The sequence below is a fragment of the Halichoeres trimaculatus genome, unplaced genomic scaffold (assembly GCF_033239565.1).
Source record: "Halichoeres trimaculatus isolate MK-OKI-2021-1 unplaced genomic scaffold, fHalTri1.1 fHalTri1_scaffold_23, whole genome shotgun sequence".
Lineage (NCBI taxonomy): Eukaryota > Metazoa > Chordata > Actinopteri > Labriformes > Labridae > Halichoeres > Halichoeres trimaculatus.
This window is the reverse complement of record NW_027437201.1, coordinates 1,762,880-1,783,281: the sequence shown is the minus strand read 5'-3', so window position 1 is coordinate 1,783,281 and position 20,402 is coordinate 1,762,880. Positions and strand designations below refer to the sequence as shown.

Here is a 20,402-nt window from a genome sequence, read left to right as displayed (position 1 = left end):
AGGATGTGGCTCAGTGAGTTTACTTTCTGATTTCATGTTAACACATGGGCCACCTAGCTACAGCGAAAAAGTCCACTTCCTGTTCAGACATGGATCCAGTTTCCAGTTGTTTTGTGAGAATTGTTACAGTAACCTGGATGATCCTGTTTCTACCTGGTTTTTACCTTTGTGTGGTACGGATCGAACTGGCATTCCTAGATTCAGGGATGATCTGTGTTCACAGAAAAATGCAGTGATCACGACTACAGAGTCATGCATGTTTTGAGACCAGCTGGGTATCTGGGAAACTGCATATCGTCCACAAAACTGCAGTTCTACGTCACTGAAAACTTCAGCCAAAGTTAAGACTTTGGAAAACTCTGGTTTCATTGTTTTGTGTAGAAGCTGGGAATCAGTTTTGGTTCTCAAACGTCACTGCTTAATAACGGATTCATCCTGATTGGATGACATGAGTTTTACATCTGAAAAAAACACTGACAAACATGGGTTTGGCATTCTTCAAGCAGCACTCACCAGCTGATTTGTCGGGTTGTGACTAAAGCACATCATCAGCTACGTGTGTACATGGCCTAATGCAGCGCTGCCTGAGGGTCTGAAGCTCACACTAATTGTTTTAGCACTGGTTTCATTTACACAGAACTTTTAATGGTTTACAAACCACCTTTAGTAGACTGCTTTCATCAAACTTTTGGGATTGGATGAGTAAAATCAGAGCCAGATTATTCTTCTTTGTCCCATCAAAAAGAAAAAACTCTTCACACGTGTGGTTTGAGTTAGCGTTGGCCCAGCAGAAAGGCTTTTACTCAAAGAAATACAAACTAAGAGGTTATGTGTTTTAAATAAATTTATAAAAAAAAAGCATTTACCCACTGAAGCAGAACAAACACCTATCACTTGTTTTTCCTGGTGTAACATAGAATACAATCTGATTCAGCCTGAACAGAATATTTAAAAGACTTCTGCCAACACAAAGGTAACAAACACGGCCATGATGGAAATCAAATACAAAAAGGAGAACAGAAGAACAACTAAGAGGGTTAAGTGCAGCACTGGTCAGAATCATAAAGCGTAGATTCAGTCTAAAGTTTCTTCAGTTCCATATTCAGATAATCTGCTCAAGTACATTGTCTCTATTTCCGTAACATGCAAGCTGGATGAAGCATATGGTCAAATACGCATGGGAATATACTTTATCTCATAGGATATCTGTAAAATATGAAAAATCTGTCCATGTACAGTGATAAAGAAATTTCATTTTGCATGACTGAGCAGAAAACAGACGTCCACTCCATAGATAGTGTTTTCTTCCAAAGGAACAGAAAGGAGACTACATTCATTTCACTTTAGTCCACATACAAAAACAAAGAAGGATTCCCAAAATCTCGTGTTGTGTTGTTTAAATGTTCTCAAAGACCCCACGTATAGCTTTTTAATTATTACTAGATAGTTTCTGTGCCCCGGGGAACACGGAAAAAGATCACTTGTACGACGGAATACTGCATTTCTACTCACGACGGGTTAGGTAGGTCGACACGGAGGCTAGCTGCCGAAGATGGGAATGTCCACAGACACACGCTTCCCTTTGCAGAACACACTACTGCTGATTTATTCTTCTACCCGACACAGTTTAAGCGCTTTAATGCTACCAGGATGAGGCTCCTTCTCGTCTTTGGGGAGTTTAGGACTTGTCCGTTACGTTTCTCTCTTTTTTTTCGTTTTTTTTTTTCTTCCTGTGCTTCTTCATGCCTTCTGGGTCTCAAACGTCACAGTCTTCTTTTATCGCCTCCTTCAGTTTGGTCTCTAGTTTTTGCATCGAGTTTCGTGGTCTTAAATAAATGGAAGAGGAACATTCTGGAGTCCTGCGGGTGTTTCTGTGTCTCTTCTCTGTTTGGCACCTTGGAGTCGATGATGACGAGGTGAGGTGATGAAGGAGGAGGAGGAGGAGACAGAGTGAAGAAGGGGGAGGCTCATAGAGTACAGGAGAGCAGGGGTCAGGCTCAGTCTTCCAGGTGTTCACTGACCCCTCCCTCTCCGGCTGTGTCCGTGGTGCCGTTCTTCTTCTTGTTGTTGGCAGCCTCACCCTCCTCTTCCCCATCGGTCTTCATCCTCTTGGACTCGGGCTGCTCCTGCAGTTCCCCGTTCTGCCTCTTAGTGGGGAGGGATGCTGAGGCCGAGGCGTGGGCTGCCAGGAGGTGAAGAGGGTTTGCGACTGCTGGAGGAGAAAAGAGGGGCGGGGTTTAGCTCTGCTGTGTGTGGGATGAGGTGTGTCACGGTCAGGGTCGGTCTGAGTCTCACCTGTGCCGGCGGCGGTGCTGATGGGGACCAGGTGAGTCCCGTTCTGTGTGATGGCCTTGATGGGGAGCTGGTGCTGTCCGAGGGGGGCTTGTTGCACGATGGTCACCGTGGTCAGAGGAGCGGCCTGAGAGCTCTGAATGATCCGACTGACTCCTCCTAAAGACGAGGCGGCGATGGAGGGGACCGGCTCCACTTTGACTGCAAACAAAGAAAGCTGAGGTCAAACCAAACTGACAGGAAACAGACGTTCTGCTGATGACGGCGAGCTTCAGCTCTCACCTTTGACCTCTTGGTGATCTCCTCCTCCGTTCTCCTGAGGTTCAGGGCTCACTGTAGCAGCAGGCTGTCCAGTGACGTTTGCCACGGTGACAGCCGGGATCTGGTGGACAACATGCACAGTCTGCATGACGGGGGCGGAGCTAACAGATGTGGTAACAATGGCCGGAGTGGCCATGGCGTAGGTCACAGGCTTCATGGTCGTTTGAGGCACCTGGCGCTGCACGGCGATCAAGACCGGCTGGTTGTTGAGAGGAGAGCCTGTAAGAGGGGGCGGGGCTTCAGGTTACATTGCTTTAACGTGCATAAAACAGGAAGCAGACTGTGACAGGAAGTTCTTTTTACCGGGGGAGTTCTGAGCGAGGCGGGCCTCCTGGATGACGGCGAGTTTGGGCTGGACTGAGGGGGTCTGGGTCGGAGCAGGGGGTGGGTTTGGTTCTGGCTCCATGGGGACTGGAGAGCCCTCCCTGGACAGGCTGTCTGGGGTCTGAACTCCACTGGAGTGGGCAGACAGCGCCCCCGTGTGGTTAGGAGAGGCTGGAGCACTCCTAAAGAAGAAATGATCATCGGTCAGTTCTGATCAAAGACTCTGTGATGGATTAATCAGCCTTATCTACCAGTTTCTACCAGCTTGATGATCTGCAGTGTTCAGGTAAAGTCACACTCAGGTGTGTGTGTGTGGGTGTGGGGGGGTTATACCTGGAGGAGAGCGGTCCCATTGGAGTCCTGAAGCAGGGCACCCCTCGGGGCCGGCGCTTCCTGAAAGCCTGTTCGATCAGTTTGCCCTCAGACGCCGGGTCGATCCTCCAGAACGATCCTTTCCCCGGCTCCTCCTGAGAGCGCGCCACTTTGATGAAGTACCGGTTCAAGGAGAGGTTGTGACGGATCGAGTTCTGAAACAGAAACACAACAGGACGTCTGTTAGGAGTACTATTCTTTAAATAAGCTCCTGTGCATCATGTTTCCTTAGTGATGAAACAATGGTGAGTGCTCTGACCTGCCAGCCTTTATCAGCCGTTCTGTAGTAAGGGTAGTTCTTGGTGATGTGTGTGTATATTCCATTCAGAGTCAGCTGTTTGTCCGGGGCCATGGTGATTGCTTGGACTATTAGTTGTGCGTACGAATACGGAGGTTTGGAGTCGTCCTGCAGGAGGGAGAGAAAGATTAGTTCATGAGCAGCTGCAGGGAGGGAATCTGTTTGAATGAAATACAGAGAGAGATGAAGCCATGTTTCTACTCTTTGGTTTGGTTAAACACACACACACACACACACACACACACACACACACACACACACACAGCATTCAGGCAGGCTCTGTGCTCCAAAGTCTATGCTCTTTTGAGTGTTGGGTAATTTTTAGACTTCAATGAGTAACCAGGAGCGTCCACAGAGCTCAGACGACGATGACGAGCATCATCTTTAATGGCAAACTGATTTCAGCACTTGCTCTTACTCACCTTTGGGCTGTCTTCACCTGAGGCGTCTTTGTCGTTTTCTGATTGGGAGTTGTCTCCAATCAGGTCAGAGGCGAGAACGCGGCCTGTTCGGTAGCTGGAAAGCCCCGCCCCCCTGGGACTTGATGGACAGGAGTTTGCAGCACTGTAAGATTTCAAAAACATAAGAATGCACGCACAGAAACCAGTCGAATGCTAAGCATCCAAATGAAACATAAACTGTGCGCACAAACCTCAGCTCTCCTCTTACCTGATGGTGCCAGTGGGTGAAGGCAGCGGGCTCATGAGGTGAGCGATGTTGTCAGGAATGTTGATGGTCAGGGGAGAAATTTGGGGCTGGACGGGCTTGACCGGTGATTCCGGCACGTTCCTTGGCTCCTTCTTGTCGCTGGACAGGGCTGTGAACGTGATCTTTATACTTGTGCTGGGGAAGCGAAAACAACACCTGTGTGCAAAAGAAACAGCACATGTTTAAATTTTCTAAATTAACTTTGGGTTGAAGTACAAAGCTCATTATCGGAGGGACGGGAGAGCCTCCTGCCCAGCAACAGCCAGCCACAGGAGATCTAACTGAAGCCAGGAGCACTGAGACTCAAACTAACACAGTTTAAATATGGAAGTCCTCCATGACCATTATGTAACACTTCATGTCTAACATGTCTACTTTAGTATTAATGGGGTATATTTGGACCAGTTGCTGACAGTTTTAAATTAATTATGTCTCTGGCTCTGTGACAATATTGACACATTCCTTCCAATGAAGACTGAAGCTGCAAAGTGAGCTTTGGATGCAAAACAACAATCAGATGTGAGATTTAGGCATTTGAGCGAAGGAGGAAAAGAGTGGCAAATAAGCTGAGCAGTGTAAACATTCCTACAGGTAACATGAGGCCAAGCTGGCACTGAGCCACATTGAATTAGCCCCAACCTAAGCTTCATAGTAGCAGCTGAAGCACGACACAACACAAGAAATGTATTGTACATAATAATTCATCTCACTTTTTTATAAAACATGCAGTGCAAACATCATCTTTGCAAGTTTATTTCTGAGTCTGTACAACTTGCACCGAGCAGCATGTGTGTGTGCAAAATGAAAAGTGGTATTTGGTTCTTAGAAAAGTAGCACCAAACTCTTTTTCACTTTTAGTCAATTCACTGTCTCTTACCCTGCTTCCTTTAAAACTAACACTGCAAACGCTTATTGCAGCTGCAGTGTATTGTTGTGGGTCCCTCTACTATTCGGCATTTAGAAAGATAAGAATAATCCAAACATACTCCTGAATGTTACCCATAAGGTCAGCTCACACATGATGCACACATAGGTGTGTAATAGAGAATAGTGCACTACATCTCAGCTGAAAATGTGTGCCTGAGGTCTCTGAGGTTTATCGGTGGACCGTTTGTACGCCGAACAGATCAGGGGCCTGTACTGATGAACAGTGAATGATGTTTTAATCGTGGAGTCTTTATGTTTTGGCGGTGAGTATCGTTTTAGGTAAACTCGCATTTTTGCATATAAAGGTTTCGTATGACGTTATCGCCATAGAACTGAGCAGCATGTATCAGACCTGCTGCTGCTTGACACAACACGTGCTCCACCGCTGCGGGACAACAAAACAATAACAACACATGAACACATAAATCATGTCGGTTTGCTAACAGGGGAATAAAACTTACATTCGTGGAAGCTGGAGAGGTGGAGCCCCTCTTCTTTGGAACACCCCATCAACAAACACCCCGTTTTTTCCCAGGCAGCGGAGATAGAAGTCCCCCGTGCCGGTGCCATCCTCTCCCGCCGTGAATATCTCGAGGTGCCGCCGGGAGATGAAGCTGGAGTGTCCCATGCTCACGTCCACAGACCCCTGCGAGGAGTTACGACCGATGGTCACCGACCTTTTCTTCATTAGGTACTCGAATTCTCGGCCCTCCAGCCGGGCTACAGCCGACCCCGACATCCCGCTAACCACCGCCATCTTCAGATTTAGTGGAGATTCAGAGATGAGAGTGAAGCGGAAAGAAATGTCGGTTTGGGGAACAGAAGAGGGGAATTTTTTATATTTTGAAAAAAAGGGGGAGATCCAATTTTACACCGTGGAGAATTCGGCTAGGAACGTGCCAGACCGGGACACAGCGGCTCCGACCCACCGCCGCGAAGAAGAGGAAAAAAGAGGCGCCGCGACCAATCAAAAGCAGCCAAACGGGCGGAAGTTTCAAGACGAGCAGACCTTTAAACCAATAGGCAGCCAGCCTGAGTAGGCAGATGTTTCGTGTTTACCAATGACAACAATAATAAAAATAGCCGTAGAAAATTAAGCTTGGTTGCGCCGCAGGCTGACACGCAGATGGAGGGCAAGACTGAAAGCCTGGAGCTGGATTTCACACAAAGAGAGGCTCACTTTAACTCCTTCACTCTCTCTCTCTCTCTCTCTCTCTCTCTCTCTCTCTCTCTCTCTCTCTCTCTCTCTCTCTCTCTCTCTCTCTATATCTATATCTATATATATATACACAGACGAATAGATAGATAGATAGATAGATAGATAGATAGATAGATAGATAGATAGATAGATAGATAGATAGATAGATAGATAGATAGATAGATAGATAGATAGATAGATATAAATACAGATATATCACAGCTATATATCATGTATATACTTTTGTTTTAGAGCGCTAATTTATTTTTCATGTTTTTTTCATCCCTCTGGTAACATAATCGGCAATTTTACATACACTTCATCCTTTTCATATTTTTTGCTTGTCCTTTCAAAGACAAAAAGTTATTTAATGAATGTGTGAACTGTACCTACAGATAGGGGCAATTAGAATTTTAAAAATAAAGTAAAAAAATAATTAAGAATAACTTTATTAGTCCTGTCTTATACAAATTATAACAAACTGATGTAGCTGTAACATAATCACATAGCGTGTGACGATCCCTCTGCTGCCTGAATCCGGCTCCGTATTTTCCGTCCAGCTGCTCAGTTTACTTTCTGTAGTACAGCAGCCTCCACGCTGTGAGCGCAGTGTGTGTTTGTGTGTTTGAAAGGAGGTCGTGTTAGTCGATGGAAATGAAAACGCTCACAGAGACCGACAAAAATTTCCTGAGTCCACGATCCACCGGGCTGCTGCTGCTCAGCAGTCAGAGCATGCGCAGTCATTAACACTGCATCAATATTCAAGAAACGTGCTGCGCTCAGGAAACCCACGCGCCATGTCCCACGTGTTCCCACACTATGACGTAATCATATCTGACCTGAGTTACATTCAAAACAAACAGAGCTCACAGGATTATGATCCAAGTTAGGATTTATTGTCTGTTAAATAAAGATATGACATGTTTATACCTCACAGATTCCTTGGTTTTGAGCTTTTCTGATACGGTAGACACTCATCGTGATTTAACTTTTGGGAATTTAATGTAAACTATCCAAAATTACACGTATCCTCGGTGATATCAGGACGACTTGTACTTACCAGAAGAAATAGTATTAATGTTTTACCTGCTCATACGAAAGGAATTTAAGTTTCAGGTCATAAAATGATATTTAGAGTCATAATAGAATAGAACTTTATTTGTCTTTAGAACAAGTACAATGAAATAGCAAATCCTTAAAAACTCTCTCAAAAAAAATAAAAATCCCGTACTTGCAATTTTTATACCTCATTTTAGGCCCTCAGTAGGTAGTCAGCAACATAAGTTTGTTCTCATTTTTGTGTTATCTTAAAATGATTTTAATCTATTTATATAAACGTTTTTTAATTCGAAATATGTCCTCGAACTCTGCTGCCCTCATTTATCACTTTGAAAATTGCACTATAAATAACGTTTCTTGTCAAGTTTATCATTATTGGTCGTAGAAATTAATAGTATGGATGCTGTGTTAGTGCTGGTCTGGACCTCAGCTGCCCTGGTACATTTGTGAAATTTCGCTCCCTCCTGGTGTAAAGTTGTAACTGCAGGGATTCGTGGAGCTGTCACTTGTCTGCAATCACTGTGAAGTATTACTTGCACAGCCTTCCTGTTTTTGGATTTCCACTTTGACCCAAAAATTAAAATAACATTTCAGTATTTAAATAATGTTCATCATGTGTTCATCATCCTGCAGCATGCGGAGTATATACTCTGTTAGGTTTATTTGATTCCCATGTGTGGGTTGAAATTTAAAACCAGGAAGATAAAGAGTTATGAGCTGACTGAGGAACTTATTATTCAGACCTCAGTGGCAGAAGGAAACATAGTGAGCATTCCCATGCACAGAAACCAGACCAGCCAAATACTTTTAATGTCTCACTAAAGAAACACCTGTCTGTGACAGAGAAACTGGAATAACTCTGAGGTCCTTGAACTAAAAAAAAAAAAAGCAAGAAAAAGAAAACAGGTCTGTGATGATTTGAGATGTGGGGAGAAATACCTTTCATATCCAGTTTTACAGGCCTGAGGATGTAGTTTTGGCTACCTCATGTTACCTGATTTTTCATAAACATGAAAACAATCAGACAGATGGGTACAGAAACGTCTGTCAGGAGCAATGCTAGCTGCTGCTCCATGCTACAGGAAGTTCTATGTTACTTAAAACCTGTTCTCCTTTTCTTACGTGTCACTGTGTCTTGCAGTTTCATTGTACTTGTTGCAATGACAAACAAAGTTCTATTCTATTCTAACAGCACGTGTTTAACCTCATCACCAGGTCTGTTTTATCTGTGAATGACACCACATACATGTTGATCCTCAAACATCTTTGAAACTATCCTTATTTATCTGGGTTTTTTTCTACAGTTATTTGACCTCATAGCTCTACACGAGACAAGTGTTTTCTTACTGCAGCTGTACAAATGTAATCTACATGAAAATATTGAATCTTTGTTCTACCATGAGCCTCTGAAGCTTCCCCACGTCAGATGCCAGCACTCTGCTGCTGCTGGCAGGAGACACCACATCTTAACACACCCTGACGGTGCTGCAGAACTAAACTCCTGTCCCCTTTGTCATCACCACAGTGTCAAGTTCAGGTGACCCAGGCCAGGTGTGTGTGTGTCTGTGTGTTTCTGTGCATGCACACTGCTCATGCACACTCCGCAGGCTGGCAACAGCTAACGGAAAGACGCGTTAGGTGTGAGGTGGAACCTGAAGCCGTGGAGACGGAGGGATGGTGACACCTTAAACTCAGCAACTCGCAGTAATTCTCCTGCAGGTGTTTGAGTGGCGAGGCCACAGTTATGAATTAGTAATGCGCGGCTGACACATTTCCAAACACTGCTTTTGTGTGAGGTTAATGTGTGTGTGGGCTCCCTCCTTGAAAACACTGCAGAGCAAACAGAGGTAGTGCAAAGACATTTTAAATACTCTGTATAAATCATCAGCATACACATCTGAGCGTTATTCAGGTGTTTTCTTCAGTATGAGCCTCACTGTAACCAGGGTGTGTCCACTTTTCTCACTGAGAAACTAGTTTTTCTGCATACTTGATGTAAAGATTGTACAAAAGCAAACAGTTTGACTAAATCTACAGAAAAACAGCTGAAGGAAGTTATGTTTTAATGTAGTGTTTCAAAGAAAAGCGCCCCCCCTCCTCCTCCTCTTCCTCCTCACACAAACCCTTTCTTGTAAAATGAGAGCACTCCCTGCCCCAGTAGCTAATGGACCCAGTTTGACTGGTTTCTGTTGAATGGGTTGAACAACCAATTCTCGAATTTCACAACAGTAAAAATCTCCACAGAGAGTGATCGGGAACAACAGGCTCAGAGGGAAATCAATAACAAAGACGGGGAGGGAACACACGAGGAAGAGAGTCGTTAGGGTGGGAGAGGAGAGCAGAGAGGAGAGGAGCAGGAGTGTTCAAAAAAGGGGGCACAGATTTCTGACAGAGTGAGACATCAGTCAAAGATGCTCTGATGAAACTAAAAAATTGTGATTAAAGATTTCTGTGACTTAAACTCACTGAACTTTGACTGTGACTTCTCATTTTCAGAGATAGACCTTTGTTCTGCTGCTTTTACATGTCACATTTTAACTTTAATATGTTTAAAACAAAAAGTCACTGCAAGTAAAATAAATATCAAACTTCTGATGACTATTGTCAACACCACTGAGATGTTATGTCTGACTTCAAACTAACAAAGAGAACAAAAAAATAAAGATTTATCAAAGTTTAACTAACTGTTCAACACATCAAAAACACTTTTAACTTAAATTAAATGTTCTAAATTTGTATTTAAGTGTTCAGCAACCTTTGATAAAGCATACAAAACAGTGCAAAAACAAGTTGTTGTCTCTTCATGTTACACAAGAGAAGACATAGGGCGTCGAACAGGAAACGACTCAATGTTCAGACGATGTCCTGAGCGCTGCACAGACAAAAAGCCCATGATTATGAGTCTGTGTGGAGGAGCAGGGGTTTGAAAGTCAGTCAGAGATCATCAAACTCAGCAACATGTCCGATACTTTGGATGTAAAGATCTGCACCTGAGGCTGCAGCTTCAGCTTCACTTCCAGAAACATTCGTCATGCCACAAATCAAGAATCCCAGCTGTGATGGAAGTTCTCCTGCAGCTCCAGGTTTCCCAGGTACCAGAAGATCCACAACGCCAGGCTGAGGAAGATGAGGAGGGGTCCTGTGAAGACCAGGAAGTCCCAGAAACTGAGGGGAGCAAAGATCCCGACAAGGAAGAGGATGAGGCCTACAACATCCATGATGAGTGCGATGAAGAAAATGGCCTGGCAGCGGCCCACGTAGGTGTTGTAATCCATGACAGGTGGAGTGGGTGCAGCGTCAGGTTCTCACAGCTCCAGCAGTTTGTTTGAGCGCTCTGTGGGAGAGGTGTAGCGTGTGGTAAAAGAAACGCTCTGCACAGTGCTGCCTGGAAGTCTGAGCCAAGTCTGAGGAGAAGGAAGACTTTAAAACATCCTGGTCACATTCCTCTCAGTATCTACATCTCACATTTTTCATGTGACACATTGTCAGCAGGAGGAACATGTTCTCTAACTATGACGGTTTCTCACTCTGGTCTAACATGTTCGGGTGGATTTTAAGAAAGCAAATTTTTTTGACTTTGAGTCTTGATGATTTAATTGTGGCTTTTTACAACCACAGAAATGTCCCTGCAGGCTTTTCCTTCAGGTTCAGCCCTGATTTTGACAACGGCTGGCACACTCCATGGACAAACCTGTGAACTGCAGCTCAGAGGCTCAGAGCTGCTTGTCTTTCTAAATCCCAGAACCCACTATTTATCACCTGTTGGCACTGTGTGCCTCTAGGGATGATGGGTAACAGTTTACACATTAGAGAATTGAATGAATGTATTAAAGGGGTAAAGAGCTGAGCAGATCCTTCAGCTGGTGTCTTGGTAATAAGAGGGGTAATAAAAAAATAAAAAGTTATCTTTGACCTGGAGAGGGAAGAAGAGGTAAAGCTGAAAGCTCCATGTGAAACTCCTTCCTGTCGTCAAAGTTCCTGTTCACAGACACACCCTCAGACACCTCCATCCAGTTCTTGATATAAACTTTATTCCCTAATAAAATAATTTACATCATCAGTCACAAAAAGCAGCACATAAAAATAGAGCTTTGCTATGTACACATTAAAGACTTTTCTTGGTCTGTGCGCAGCTCCTCCGTCTGATGAAGGGCTTTTCCCTGATTAAGAAACGTCGTCTTCATTTAAAAATGTAAAAGTGACTTCAGTCCATGAGCTCAGTGTTTTTCAGTCTGTGGAGGGAAACAGCAAAGGAGGGAGTCCATCCTTCAGAAGCTCCTCAGTCACCTTAAGAAAGAGGAAGAGGAGAGATAAGGCTTTAGATTTAACATCCTGCTACAAAGGGGGAAACATTTGCAAAAACCCTGTGTTTTCAGATGATATAATCTCTTATTTTTACTTTAGATGGGATTGAGAAGTACTAAAACTCATGAGCAAAAACAAGAATCATCATATTTTCAACCCTAACCCTTTTAAATGGCCCCATACTCTCCATTAGACTACCATTCACTTCAGACTGTGAGCGATCTCGCAGTCGAAAGTCATCGCCATGTGTGAAACGCCTCCTTAGTCTCCAGGGACATAAAAATACACTGCAAAACTGAAATCTTATCAAGTGTTTTTGTCTTATTTTCAGCAGAAAATGTCTTTTTAGAGTCAACGTGAGCCACATGTACCTGACCAGTCCAGAAAAATATCTAATTTTAAGTTATTTAAAGATAAAATCTGCCAATGAAATAAGAAAATTTACTTGTATATAGACATCTTTCTAGATTCAAGCAAATTTTTGAGCAAATTTATCTTGTTCCGTTGGGCTGTTTTTTTGACTTGTTACATCCAATTCAGATCTCATTTGTCTTTAAATAACTTGAAATAAGACATTTTCTAGACCGACCAGTTGAATGTGGCTCATATTGAGTTTAACAAAACAATTTTAACTTAAAACAAGATAAAAACTCTTGATAAGATTTCATTTTTTTGCAGTAAAATTTTTCAACAATTAGATGAAGAAACTTGTGTCTTCAAAACATCCTAACAGAGGCAAAGGCTGAAGCTCATAAAACCTTTTTCACAGCCATAACAATATAAAAACACCACGGTTCATGTAGTACACTTGAACCTTGAACCCTAATCTCACTGTGTGTGGCTCGACTGTAAACGGCGTCTCTTGGTCCAGGTTGAGAAATGTTTGTTTGCTGAAGACGGGAAGAGCACCAAGCCCAACACTCCTCCCCTCAGACCAGTGTCAGGTCTGATAAATCCAGGTTATAACCCATGACGCAGAGTCTGGAGCTGGAAGGATGGTCATGTTGTCTTTAGGAGGAGGCCTGAGGTCGTTAAAGGAGGACCACTGATAAAAACTGATGTGACAGAGACCTAGTCAGATCAAAGACAAATCAAACCTCTCCTTCCTTCATTTGATTTTAGTATTTTAAGAATCTACCCAGGCCAGCCAACGTTTGTGGAGTCCTGATGTAAGCAGGTTTGAGTGGAGGCTCGCTGAAAAAGACATGGAGCAAAAGAACAGAAATCTTCCTTTGGCTGAGGGTTTTATGTGGGATTAACCAACATTTTAACAACCGTACTATAAACACAACAACCCTCACAGCATAAATAATCACCGGGTAGAATAGAACAGAACAGAACAGAAAGTACTTTGTTAATCCCCATAAGGGAAGTTCAGAGTCACAGCAGCAAACAATGTATATAGTGCAAAAGTTCACTAATATATAAATAGAAAAAAAGAATAAGTGTCAACTAGACAAATAAAAAAAGTCTATCAGAGACAACAGATTGACAATCATTCTCCATCAGCCTCCACCTCCACCTCCATAGGTGAATATTCTTCTAACTGTGGTTTAGAAGTTATGAGGATCATTTGATTGTCAAATCAGAGGCACAGCTCAGCTCACGTGACTGATGAGCGCCCTGTAGCTAACAAACCTCAAACTATAACTTCACCTGCTGTGAGCAGACAGGATCCAGGAGACAGAGACTGAACAGACTGCTGAAGAAGCTCAGTCCTGGACCCTGTGGAGGTGGAGACTGGCTGGGCTGGACAATGATGGACAAGCTGTCAGCAACTTTTTTTCTAACAGACCGTTTGCACTTTGTATACACTTTCTTACTTACTGCTGTGACTCTTCCTGAATTTCCCCTCGGAGATTAATTAAGGAAATGTTACTCTATTCTATTCTATTCTATTCTATTCTATTCTATTCTATTCTATTCTATTCTATTCTATTCTATTCTATTGAAGCTGTTAGAAAGGAAACTCAAAGCCTGTGTCATAATCAATGTGGCTGCGGATTAGCGCAGAATGTCGTCCTCTCCTCCTTCCACCTCAGCTCACAGAGAAAATTGGACCTAGCACCGGTTAGCATCAACATGCCAAGGGCTGCTAACAGCTGATTTTGTGTGTAAACAATGCAACTATGGTCACATGTAAGATCTCTGGACTCACAGGAACATAAAAAAAGTCAAATCATCAGTGGCCAACAAATGAGACGCACAAGTAACAACAGAATACAAGTACAAAGTGAACTAAAAAGAGAAGAAAAAAGTAGAGAAAGAGAAAAAGATGTGCCTTAGAAACTAAGTTCATCCTGGAAGGAGGAGGAAAATGTGACAATCAACCTTAAACTGTGCTGCAGGTTCAAGAGGATCACATGTTTAATGTAAGGTTTTAAAGATAGCAGCCTGAGTCTGGACTCCTGGTTTGAGGATGTGTTCATCAGCAGAAAAAAATGGACGTTTTCTGGAGTCAGGGTTTGAAAGTTCAGCTCAGGATCAACACCCTCATACTCCAGGTAAGAATGAGGGCCATGACCTTTAACAGAGCACAGCAGCAGCTCATTGTTCAGTTTTCTGTGTTTGCTCTTGACTCAACAATCCCATATCTCAAGATCATTAGCTGGGTTAGATATTATGGGAATCAGCTCTGGCCCATTAAAGTTAACTACCTGGAACTGGTGGGTGGAGGCCGTGTGCATGAAGCGCTTTTACAAATGATCCCGGCTGCATTTGGGTACCTGCAGAGTCCTGCTCTCTAAACCAGCAGATCAATACGCACTTTTCACTTCCATTAAATGCAGTCGCACCTTTTAGCCCAAAGCGTGTGTGGCTGGAGCAAAGTGGCAGCTGAAGTAATGCAGAAGTGTGAAGGTGAGCCCCAACAGTCAGGCTCATTAATTAAAAGCTGCCAGAGGCCGCTGACGATCCGTGATTATTACAGGTATTCATGAGCAGAGAGGGTCCTGGAGGGGGGGCTGAGCCGTGTCTGTGGATTCACTGTGGGTGTCATCTGATCAGTCATGATACTGCGGGGGTGAGAGCTCAGGTAGGGGGCTGCTACAGGATGCCAGCAGTGATGATGAAAGAGTTACAGCTGTGGCAGCGAGCAGCTAATGACGAGCACAACAACAGCAGACTGACAGGCGGGGTGAGCGCGGGGCGACACGCTGAATATTTATGATCTCAATTAGGATTGTTTGTTGGTCCACAGGCCCAGACTGCTGCAGGATCAGACAGGCTCACAGAGCAACAGGTGGAGGTGTCAGAGGGGTTAGGGGGCTTTAAAGTCTCAGCAGCAGACAGGTGGGCCGTGGAGGCAGCCTCAGGTGATGAAACACTCCAGCAGGGAGGAAATTATACCACACGCTAAAAATGATATCAAGCAGATTTTAAAGCCTCCAGTTCAGCTTGGCGCTGCAGGAGTGACCGCGGTTCATTCCCATCAGAGGGCGGAGCTGAAAGGTGAGAAAACACCTGAGCCCAGGTTTATTGTTTTAAGTAATCTGACCGGATTAAAACCATCAAATAGGGTCAAATCCTGGAAAACAGGTTGTTCAAAAGAAAAAAGGGCACACACCAGGTAATCTAAGCCTGTTTTTCACCTGGATAAAAACTCCTGTTGGTGTCAATGAAAACTTCAGCGCAGCATGAGGAAAACTTCTTTTACCCATTGGAGGTCAGCTGAGACGGGACATTTTCTAGAGCAGCGAAGGGGACGTACAGAGAAGTTGGTACCAAGCAGCAACCTCCGGTCTGGGAATATGAGATAATACGGCAGTGCTAAAATCTGCTGTTTCTGGAGTGTTCGCTTGAGGCTGGCTCCGGAAGTAGCGGAAGTCACAAACACACCAAGCCAAAAACATGCCATTTTCAAAGCAGAAACTAACCTATTTACAGCCTGGTACAAAAAAACGTCTCCTGTCTGAATCACTAATTTTACTACCGGCTCCCACTGTACGGGAGTGAATTTTTTTCTAACTCGCCCGTTCGGAGGATATTAAGATCGCAAGCTCGGGGGCACTGCTGAGGGTCACATGACTGACAGGTGAAGCCCTTGCCCCTACCAATATGGCCGCTATAGCCGATGTGCTTCATTTTCTGTTTCAGAAACAGACGGGTGATGTCGGGGAGACTACGCCCATGTTTTATACAGTCTATGGTTGGTACCATTAAAGGCTGATTTAAGCTTTTTTTTAATTATTATTTATTTTTTATGGTAAAAAAAAAAAATAATAATAAAATAAAATTAAAACATAAATCTAAAAAAAAAAAAAAAAAATTAAAAAAAGGCTGATGTATGCTTGACAGGTCTGCATGGTCCACGCGTCTTCATGTGGATGAATGACGTCATTGTTTACCCCTTCGCACAGCCCTTTACACGTGAAAAATTTCTGCGCTGCACAGACAAGATGACAGAAGAACAGGGTCTCCTAGTGGTCAAGTGCAGAAATACAGGCATCTGTATGACTCTTCCTGCAGAGATCACAGTGATGACCGAGTGTTAAGTAATTCATGGCACGAAACTACAGTCACTCTCAGCAGAGAAGAAGAACCAGTTTAAAGAACCTGGAAAAATCGCCTGGGCAGATATGTTATGTTGTAAACCAAGCCAAACTTCTTCAACTCTTGTTTAGTACTCTGGTAGACGTATGTTTGTGATACATCGCCCCCTGCAGTTTGGGAATGGACACATACGGACGCTGTGTGGGATGTTAAAAAGCATAAGAGCCTTAGGTGTCCTCTCGCGCAGATCACTTGCGCCTCATTTCCACGTGTCATGTATGCGCAGAAAGCAAAACACAGCCTTTACAGAGATTGCACTCTGCTCTTCCATATTTTAAACACTCTGTTCTGAAAACAGCACCGCATCTTCACCTGACCTTCACCAGATCTTAATGACACTTCTCAAAGTGATAAAGTCTTCACGCAAAGATGTTCTGACTCGTCCATCGGATGAGCAGGCCTCAACCACTTAAGCCTGCCTGTAGCACCACTCATAGGCCTCCAGAGGGCTGGCCAATCAGAGTAAAGGGGGTCTGTGGAGCAGGGAGCCTTAAAGAGACAGCAGCTGAAACAAAGTGTTTCAGACAGAGGCTAAGGGCATGGTCACACTGGCTTTTCAAACAGAGCTGTTCCCCTGCCGGACAGTACAGCTTACAGTCACATTACACCAGTATGAACCAGACTTAAAGCACACGCATGGCCCCCCCATGCATTGTGAAGTGTCTGTTTATATGAAGCACAATGAGACACAGAGAGCACTGCTACAACTTTAGAGACTTGTAGTCTCATGTTAGGTTGTTTTGGTCTGACACAGCCCTTTAACACCCTACTATTGTTCAGAATGACTGTAAAGAGTAGTGGTCGCGGCGATCATACCTCATGGATCATACCTCACGTTCACGTGAAGTGAACTGTGCTGAAGCACACCTCTGAACTGTGCCAGAGCAGAGAAATGAATAGTGCGTGAGCACGGCACACTTGCAGTCACAGTGGCCAAACTAACTGGACTTTAGGGTTGATGTATGCTTGGGTTTGAGTAGCCAGTGTGACCATGCTCTGAAATTAGGGTTTTCTAACAGCAGAGGGAGAAAAAGGAGATTTTTCTGAGCTGTAAATCATATGAAGATACTAAGGGAGCCCTAGAGATAAGATAAGATAAGTAAGATAAGTCATACTTTATTAATCCCCGGAGGGAAATTCAAGTTGTTTGGGCACTCTTCCAAGCAGAGAATTGTACACTCTGATGGCTGCAGGGAGGAATGATCTTCGGAACCTCTCGGTCCTGCAGCGCACAGAGGTAAGGCGTCCCCTGCTGCTGATCCTCTGGACTATGATGTTGTGAAGTGGGTGATCAGAGTGACGGATGATGGCCTCCACTTTCTTCTGTGTATACCTTTCCACCACAGCCTCCAGTGAGTCCAAACTGGATCCAACCACAGAGCTAGCTCTCTTCACCAGTTTTTCCAGTCGCCTCTTGTCCTTCTGCTTTAAACTATTTCCCCAGCAGACTGCACCATAAAACAAAGCACTGGCTACCACGGACTGATAAAACATCTGCAGCAGCTTTCCACAGACATCAATTGATCTGAGCTTCCTTAAGAAAAAGAGACGGCTCTGCCCCTTCTTAAAGAGTGCATCAGTATTAAGGGACCAGTCCAACTTGTTGTCCAGATGTACACCAAGATATTTGTAGGTTGGCACCACCTCCACGTCCACCCCATGGATGTTAACTGGCTGATGGCAGAGCCCAGACTTTCGGAAATCCACAATCATTTCCTTTGTTTTTGAGGTGTTCAGTAGGAGACAATTTCTATGACTCCAGTCACAGAAAGCTTTTATCAGATCCCTGTATTCAGATTCCTGTCCATTTTGGATACACGCCACAATAGCAGTGTCATCGGAGTATTTTTGGATGTGGCAGGACTCAGAGTTGTATTTGAAGTCTGCAGTATAAAGTGTGAATAGGAATGGAGCCAGAACAGTTCCTTGTGGAGCCCCCGTGCTGCTCAAAACTGTCCCAGAGACGCAGTTTCCCAACCTGACAAACTGTGGCCTCTCTGTGAGATAGTCTGTGATCCAGGAGACAAAGGATGGGTTCACTCCTATGTCTTTGAGCTTATCTCTCAATATCATGGGCTGGATGGTGTTAAATGCACTTGAAAAATCAAAGAACATAATTCTTACATAGGTGCCAGGTTCTTCTAGATAGCACAGGGCACGGTGGAGCATGTATGTAACTGCATCATCCACTCCAATATGATTTCTATATGCAAACTGCAGAGGTTCTAGTGTGTCTTTGACCTCAAGTCTCAACAGACGTAAAAGCAGCCTCTCAAAGGTTTTCATAACATGTGAGGTGAGGGCAACTGGTCTGTAGTCGTTGAGTTCAGCTGGGCATTTGAGTTTTGGTACCGGCACAATACAAGATGTTTTCCACAGAGCCGGGACCTGACCCAACTGTAGACTCAGGTTGAAGATCCTCTGAAGGGGTTCACACAATTGGGCAGCACAGTCCTTAAGCAGTCTTGGACACACACCATCTGGACCAGCAGCCTTCCCTGAGCACAGTCTTCTTAACTCTAACCTCACTCCTAAAGCTGTGACAGACGGTGACGGTGGAAGAGGCACAGGTGTAAGAGGGGATGTAGCAGGAGTGGTGGAGAGACCCAGTGGAGCAGTAGAAGAGGAAGTGGTCGCTGTGTCAAACTTGTTGAAGAACTGGTTGAATTCATTAGAGGGACAGAATAAACACTATAAATAGCAAAACATCCCCTCTTCAACCAGCACCCTGGAGTGGATTAAGTTAATTCACAGAAAAATGGAATAATCCCCATTCAGGATTAGATTACCTGAAACCTTTTCTCTTCAACACCTCATGTTCCCATCTCCTTTTCTTTGTCCTCTGATCACCGAACAATAGAAACTCTGACCTCACACTTAGGGAGCCATGATACACATATAAACAACATTATTCCACATTAACCGAGTTTCACTTAAAAGCCAAGACCAAATTCAGCTTGATTTAAAGTTTCAATTTGACGTTTGAATCTTAAAAGAGTAGTTTTACTTAAAAGCTCAACGTTAAATCAAGACAAAATAAAGAAACAGAGAAATTTACCTGAAAGTTAGATTTTTTTTTTTCTTCAAATAATCACTTCTTTATGTTTCATTAAAGCAGGCCCATAGTGCAGCTGGTCTCAGCTATGACAACTGATCATCAATAAATAAAGTGTCAGGTCTAAATCTGGGTCATGCTGATCCAGGTGGCTCTCTCTGGAAAAAGCCTGAGGCTTGTTGAGGGCAGGTGTCTGACAGGTAGACAGGACATGTATCACATCATAAAGGTCTTTCTGATTTGTTGTTATCTGTCAGTGACTCGTAGCTGTGAGTGTGTGGGATGTTTATGTGTAAACTGAAGGAAGGATGTGTCTAATGTTGGTACAACACTGGAGGACCTGTGGACTCAGGTGGATCTTAGAAATACGCAGTGGTCTGAGATACCTTCACATCACAGGTGTGGAGAAACTTTGAGGGAAGTTTCTCTGCAGTGTGAGATACGCACCGTGTGCTGTCAGAGCAGCCTCTCAGCTCTGTCTGTCTGCAGAGCCACATCCGAGCTCCTCAGCACCCCCAGCTCCACGTTCTTCTCCGCAGAAGACCCGTACTCTGTCCATCCTTCAAAGCCGCCGTTGTAGTGCCCTGACACGGCTCGTATGCTGCCGCTGCCGTCCTCCCAGGTAACCCGAGCCGGACCACAGGAACGCACAGTCCCATTTATCTCCTTCCCGTTCCCAGGGCTCTTCTTCATCACCTCCCCGGCTTCCACGGACTTGGAGCTGCCTTTGGAGAGCCTCTCAGACAGCTTCCTGGCCCAGTGCGTAAAGTTGATGTCCAGGGAGCCCGTCCTGTCCACGGCGTACAGCGGCACGTTCCCAGTGTACCACAGCACCCACCACACCAGGCTGAGGAAGATGATGACGGAGCCCGTGTAGATCAGAAAGTCCCCGTAGAAGCGTCCGTCCACGTTCAGGTTCCCGAAAATCCCGACCAGGAGCACCACGAACCCCGCAGCATCAAAAACCACGGCGAGGAAGAAGAGGAGAGCGC

At 44.4% G+C, this 20,402-nt stretch overlaps 1 protein-coding gene across 2 annotated transcripts; it reads right to left on the bottom strand.

Annotated features, from left to right (window-relative positions):
- Positions 1-1,604: 1,604 nt before the first annotated feature.
- On the bottom strand, positions 1,605-6,190 carry foxk2a (forkhead box K2a). Of its 2 annotated transcripts, none has more exons than XM_074662768.1 (9): positions 5,704-6,190; positions 4,277-4,471; positions 4,030-4,171; positions 3,569-3,715; positions 3,271-3,464; positions 2,917-3,119; positions 2,575-2,832; positions 2,296-2,493; positions 1,605-2,212 (listed from the first exon to the last, which is right to left on the bottom strand). In XM_074662768.1, exons 1-9 carry the CDS (start codon positions 5,997-5,999, stop codon positions 1,998-2,000), a joined length of 1,848 nt encoding a protein of 615 aa, XP_074518869.1. In that variant the 5' UTR covers positions 6,000-6,190; the 3' UTR covers positions 1,605-1,997. The 2 variants fall into 2 exon arrangements, with proteins under 2 accessions (XP_074518869.1, XP_074518870.1); XM_074662769.1 differs by having other exon boundaries at positions 1,605-2,209.
- Positions 6,191-20,402: the final 14,212 nt, after the last annotated feature.

Excerpts from the sequence above, each read along its gene's own strand:
- foxk2a (XM_074662768.1), bottom strand. The coding sequence starts at position 5,999 with ATGGCGGTGGTTAGCGGGATGTCGGGGTCGGCTGTAGCCCGGCTGGAG. Across the intron at positions 3,716-4,029 it reads CAGGTGAAGACAGCCCAAAG|GACGACTCCAAACCTCCGTA; the intron begins GTGAGTAAGAGC and ends TCCCTCCTGCAG. Across the intron at positions 2,213-2,295 it reads CAGCACCGCCGCCGGCACAG|CAGTCGCAAACCCTCTTCAC; the intron begins GTGAGACTCAGA and ends TTTCTCCTCCAG.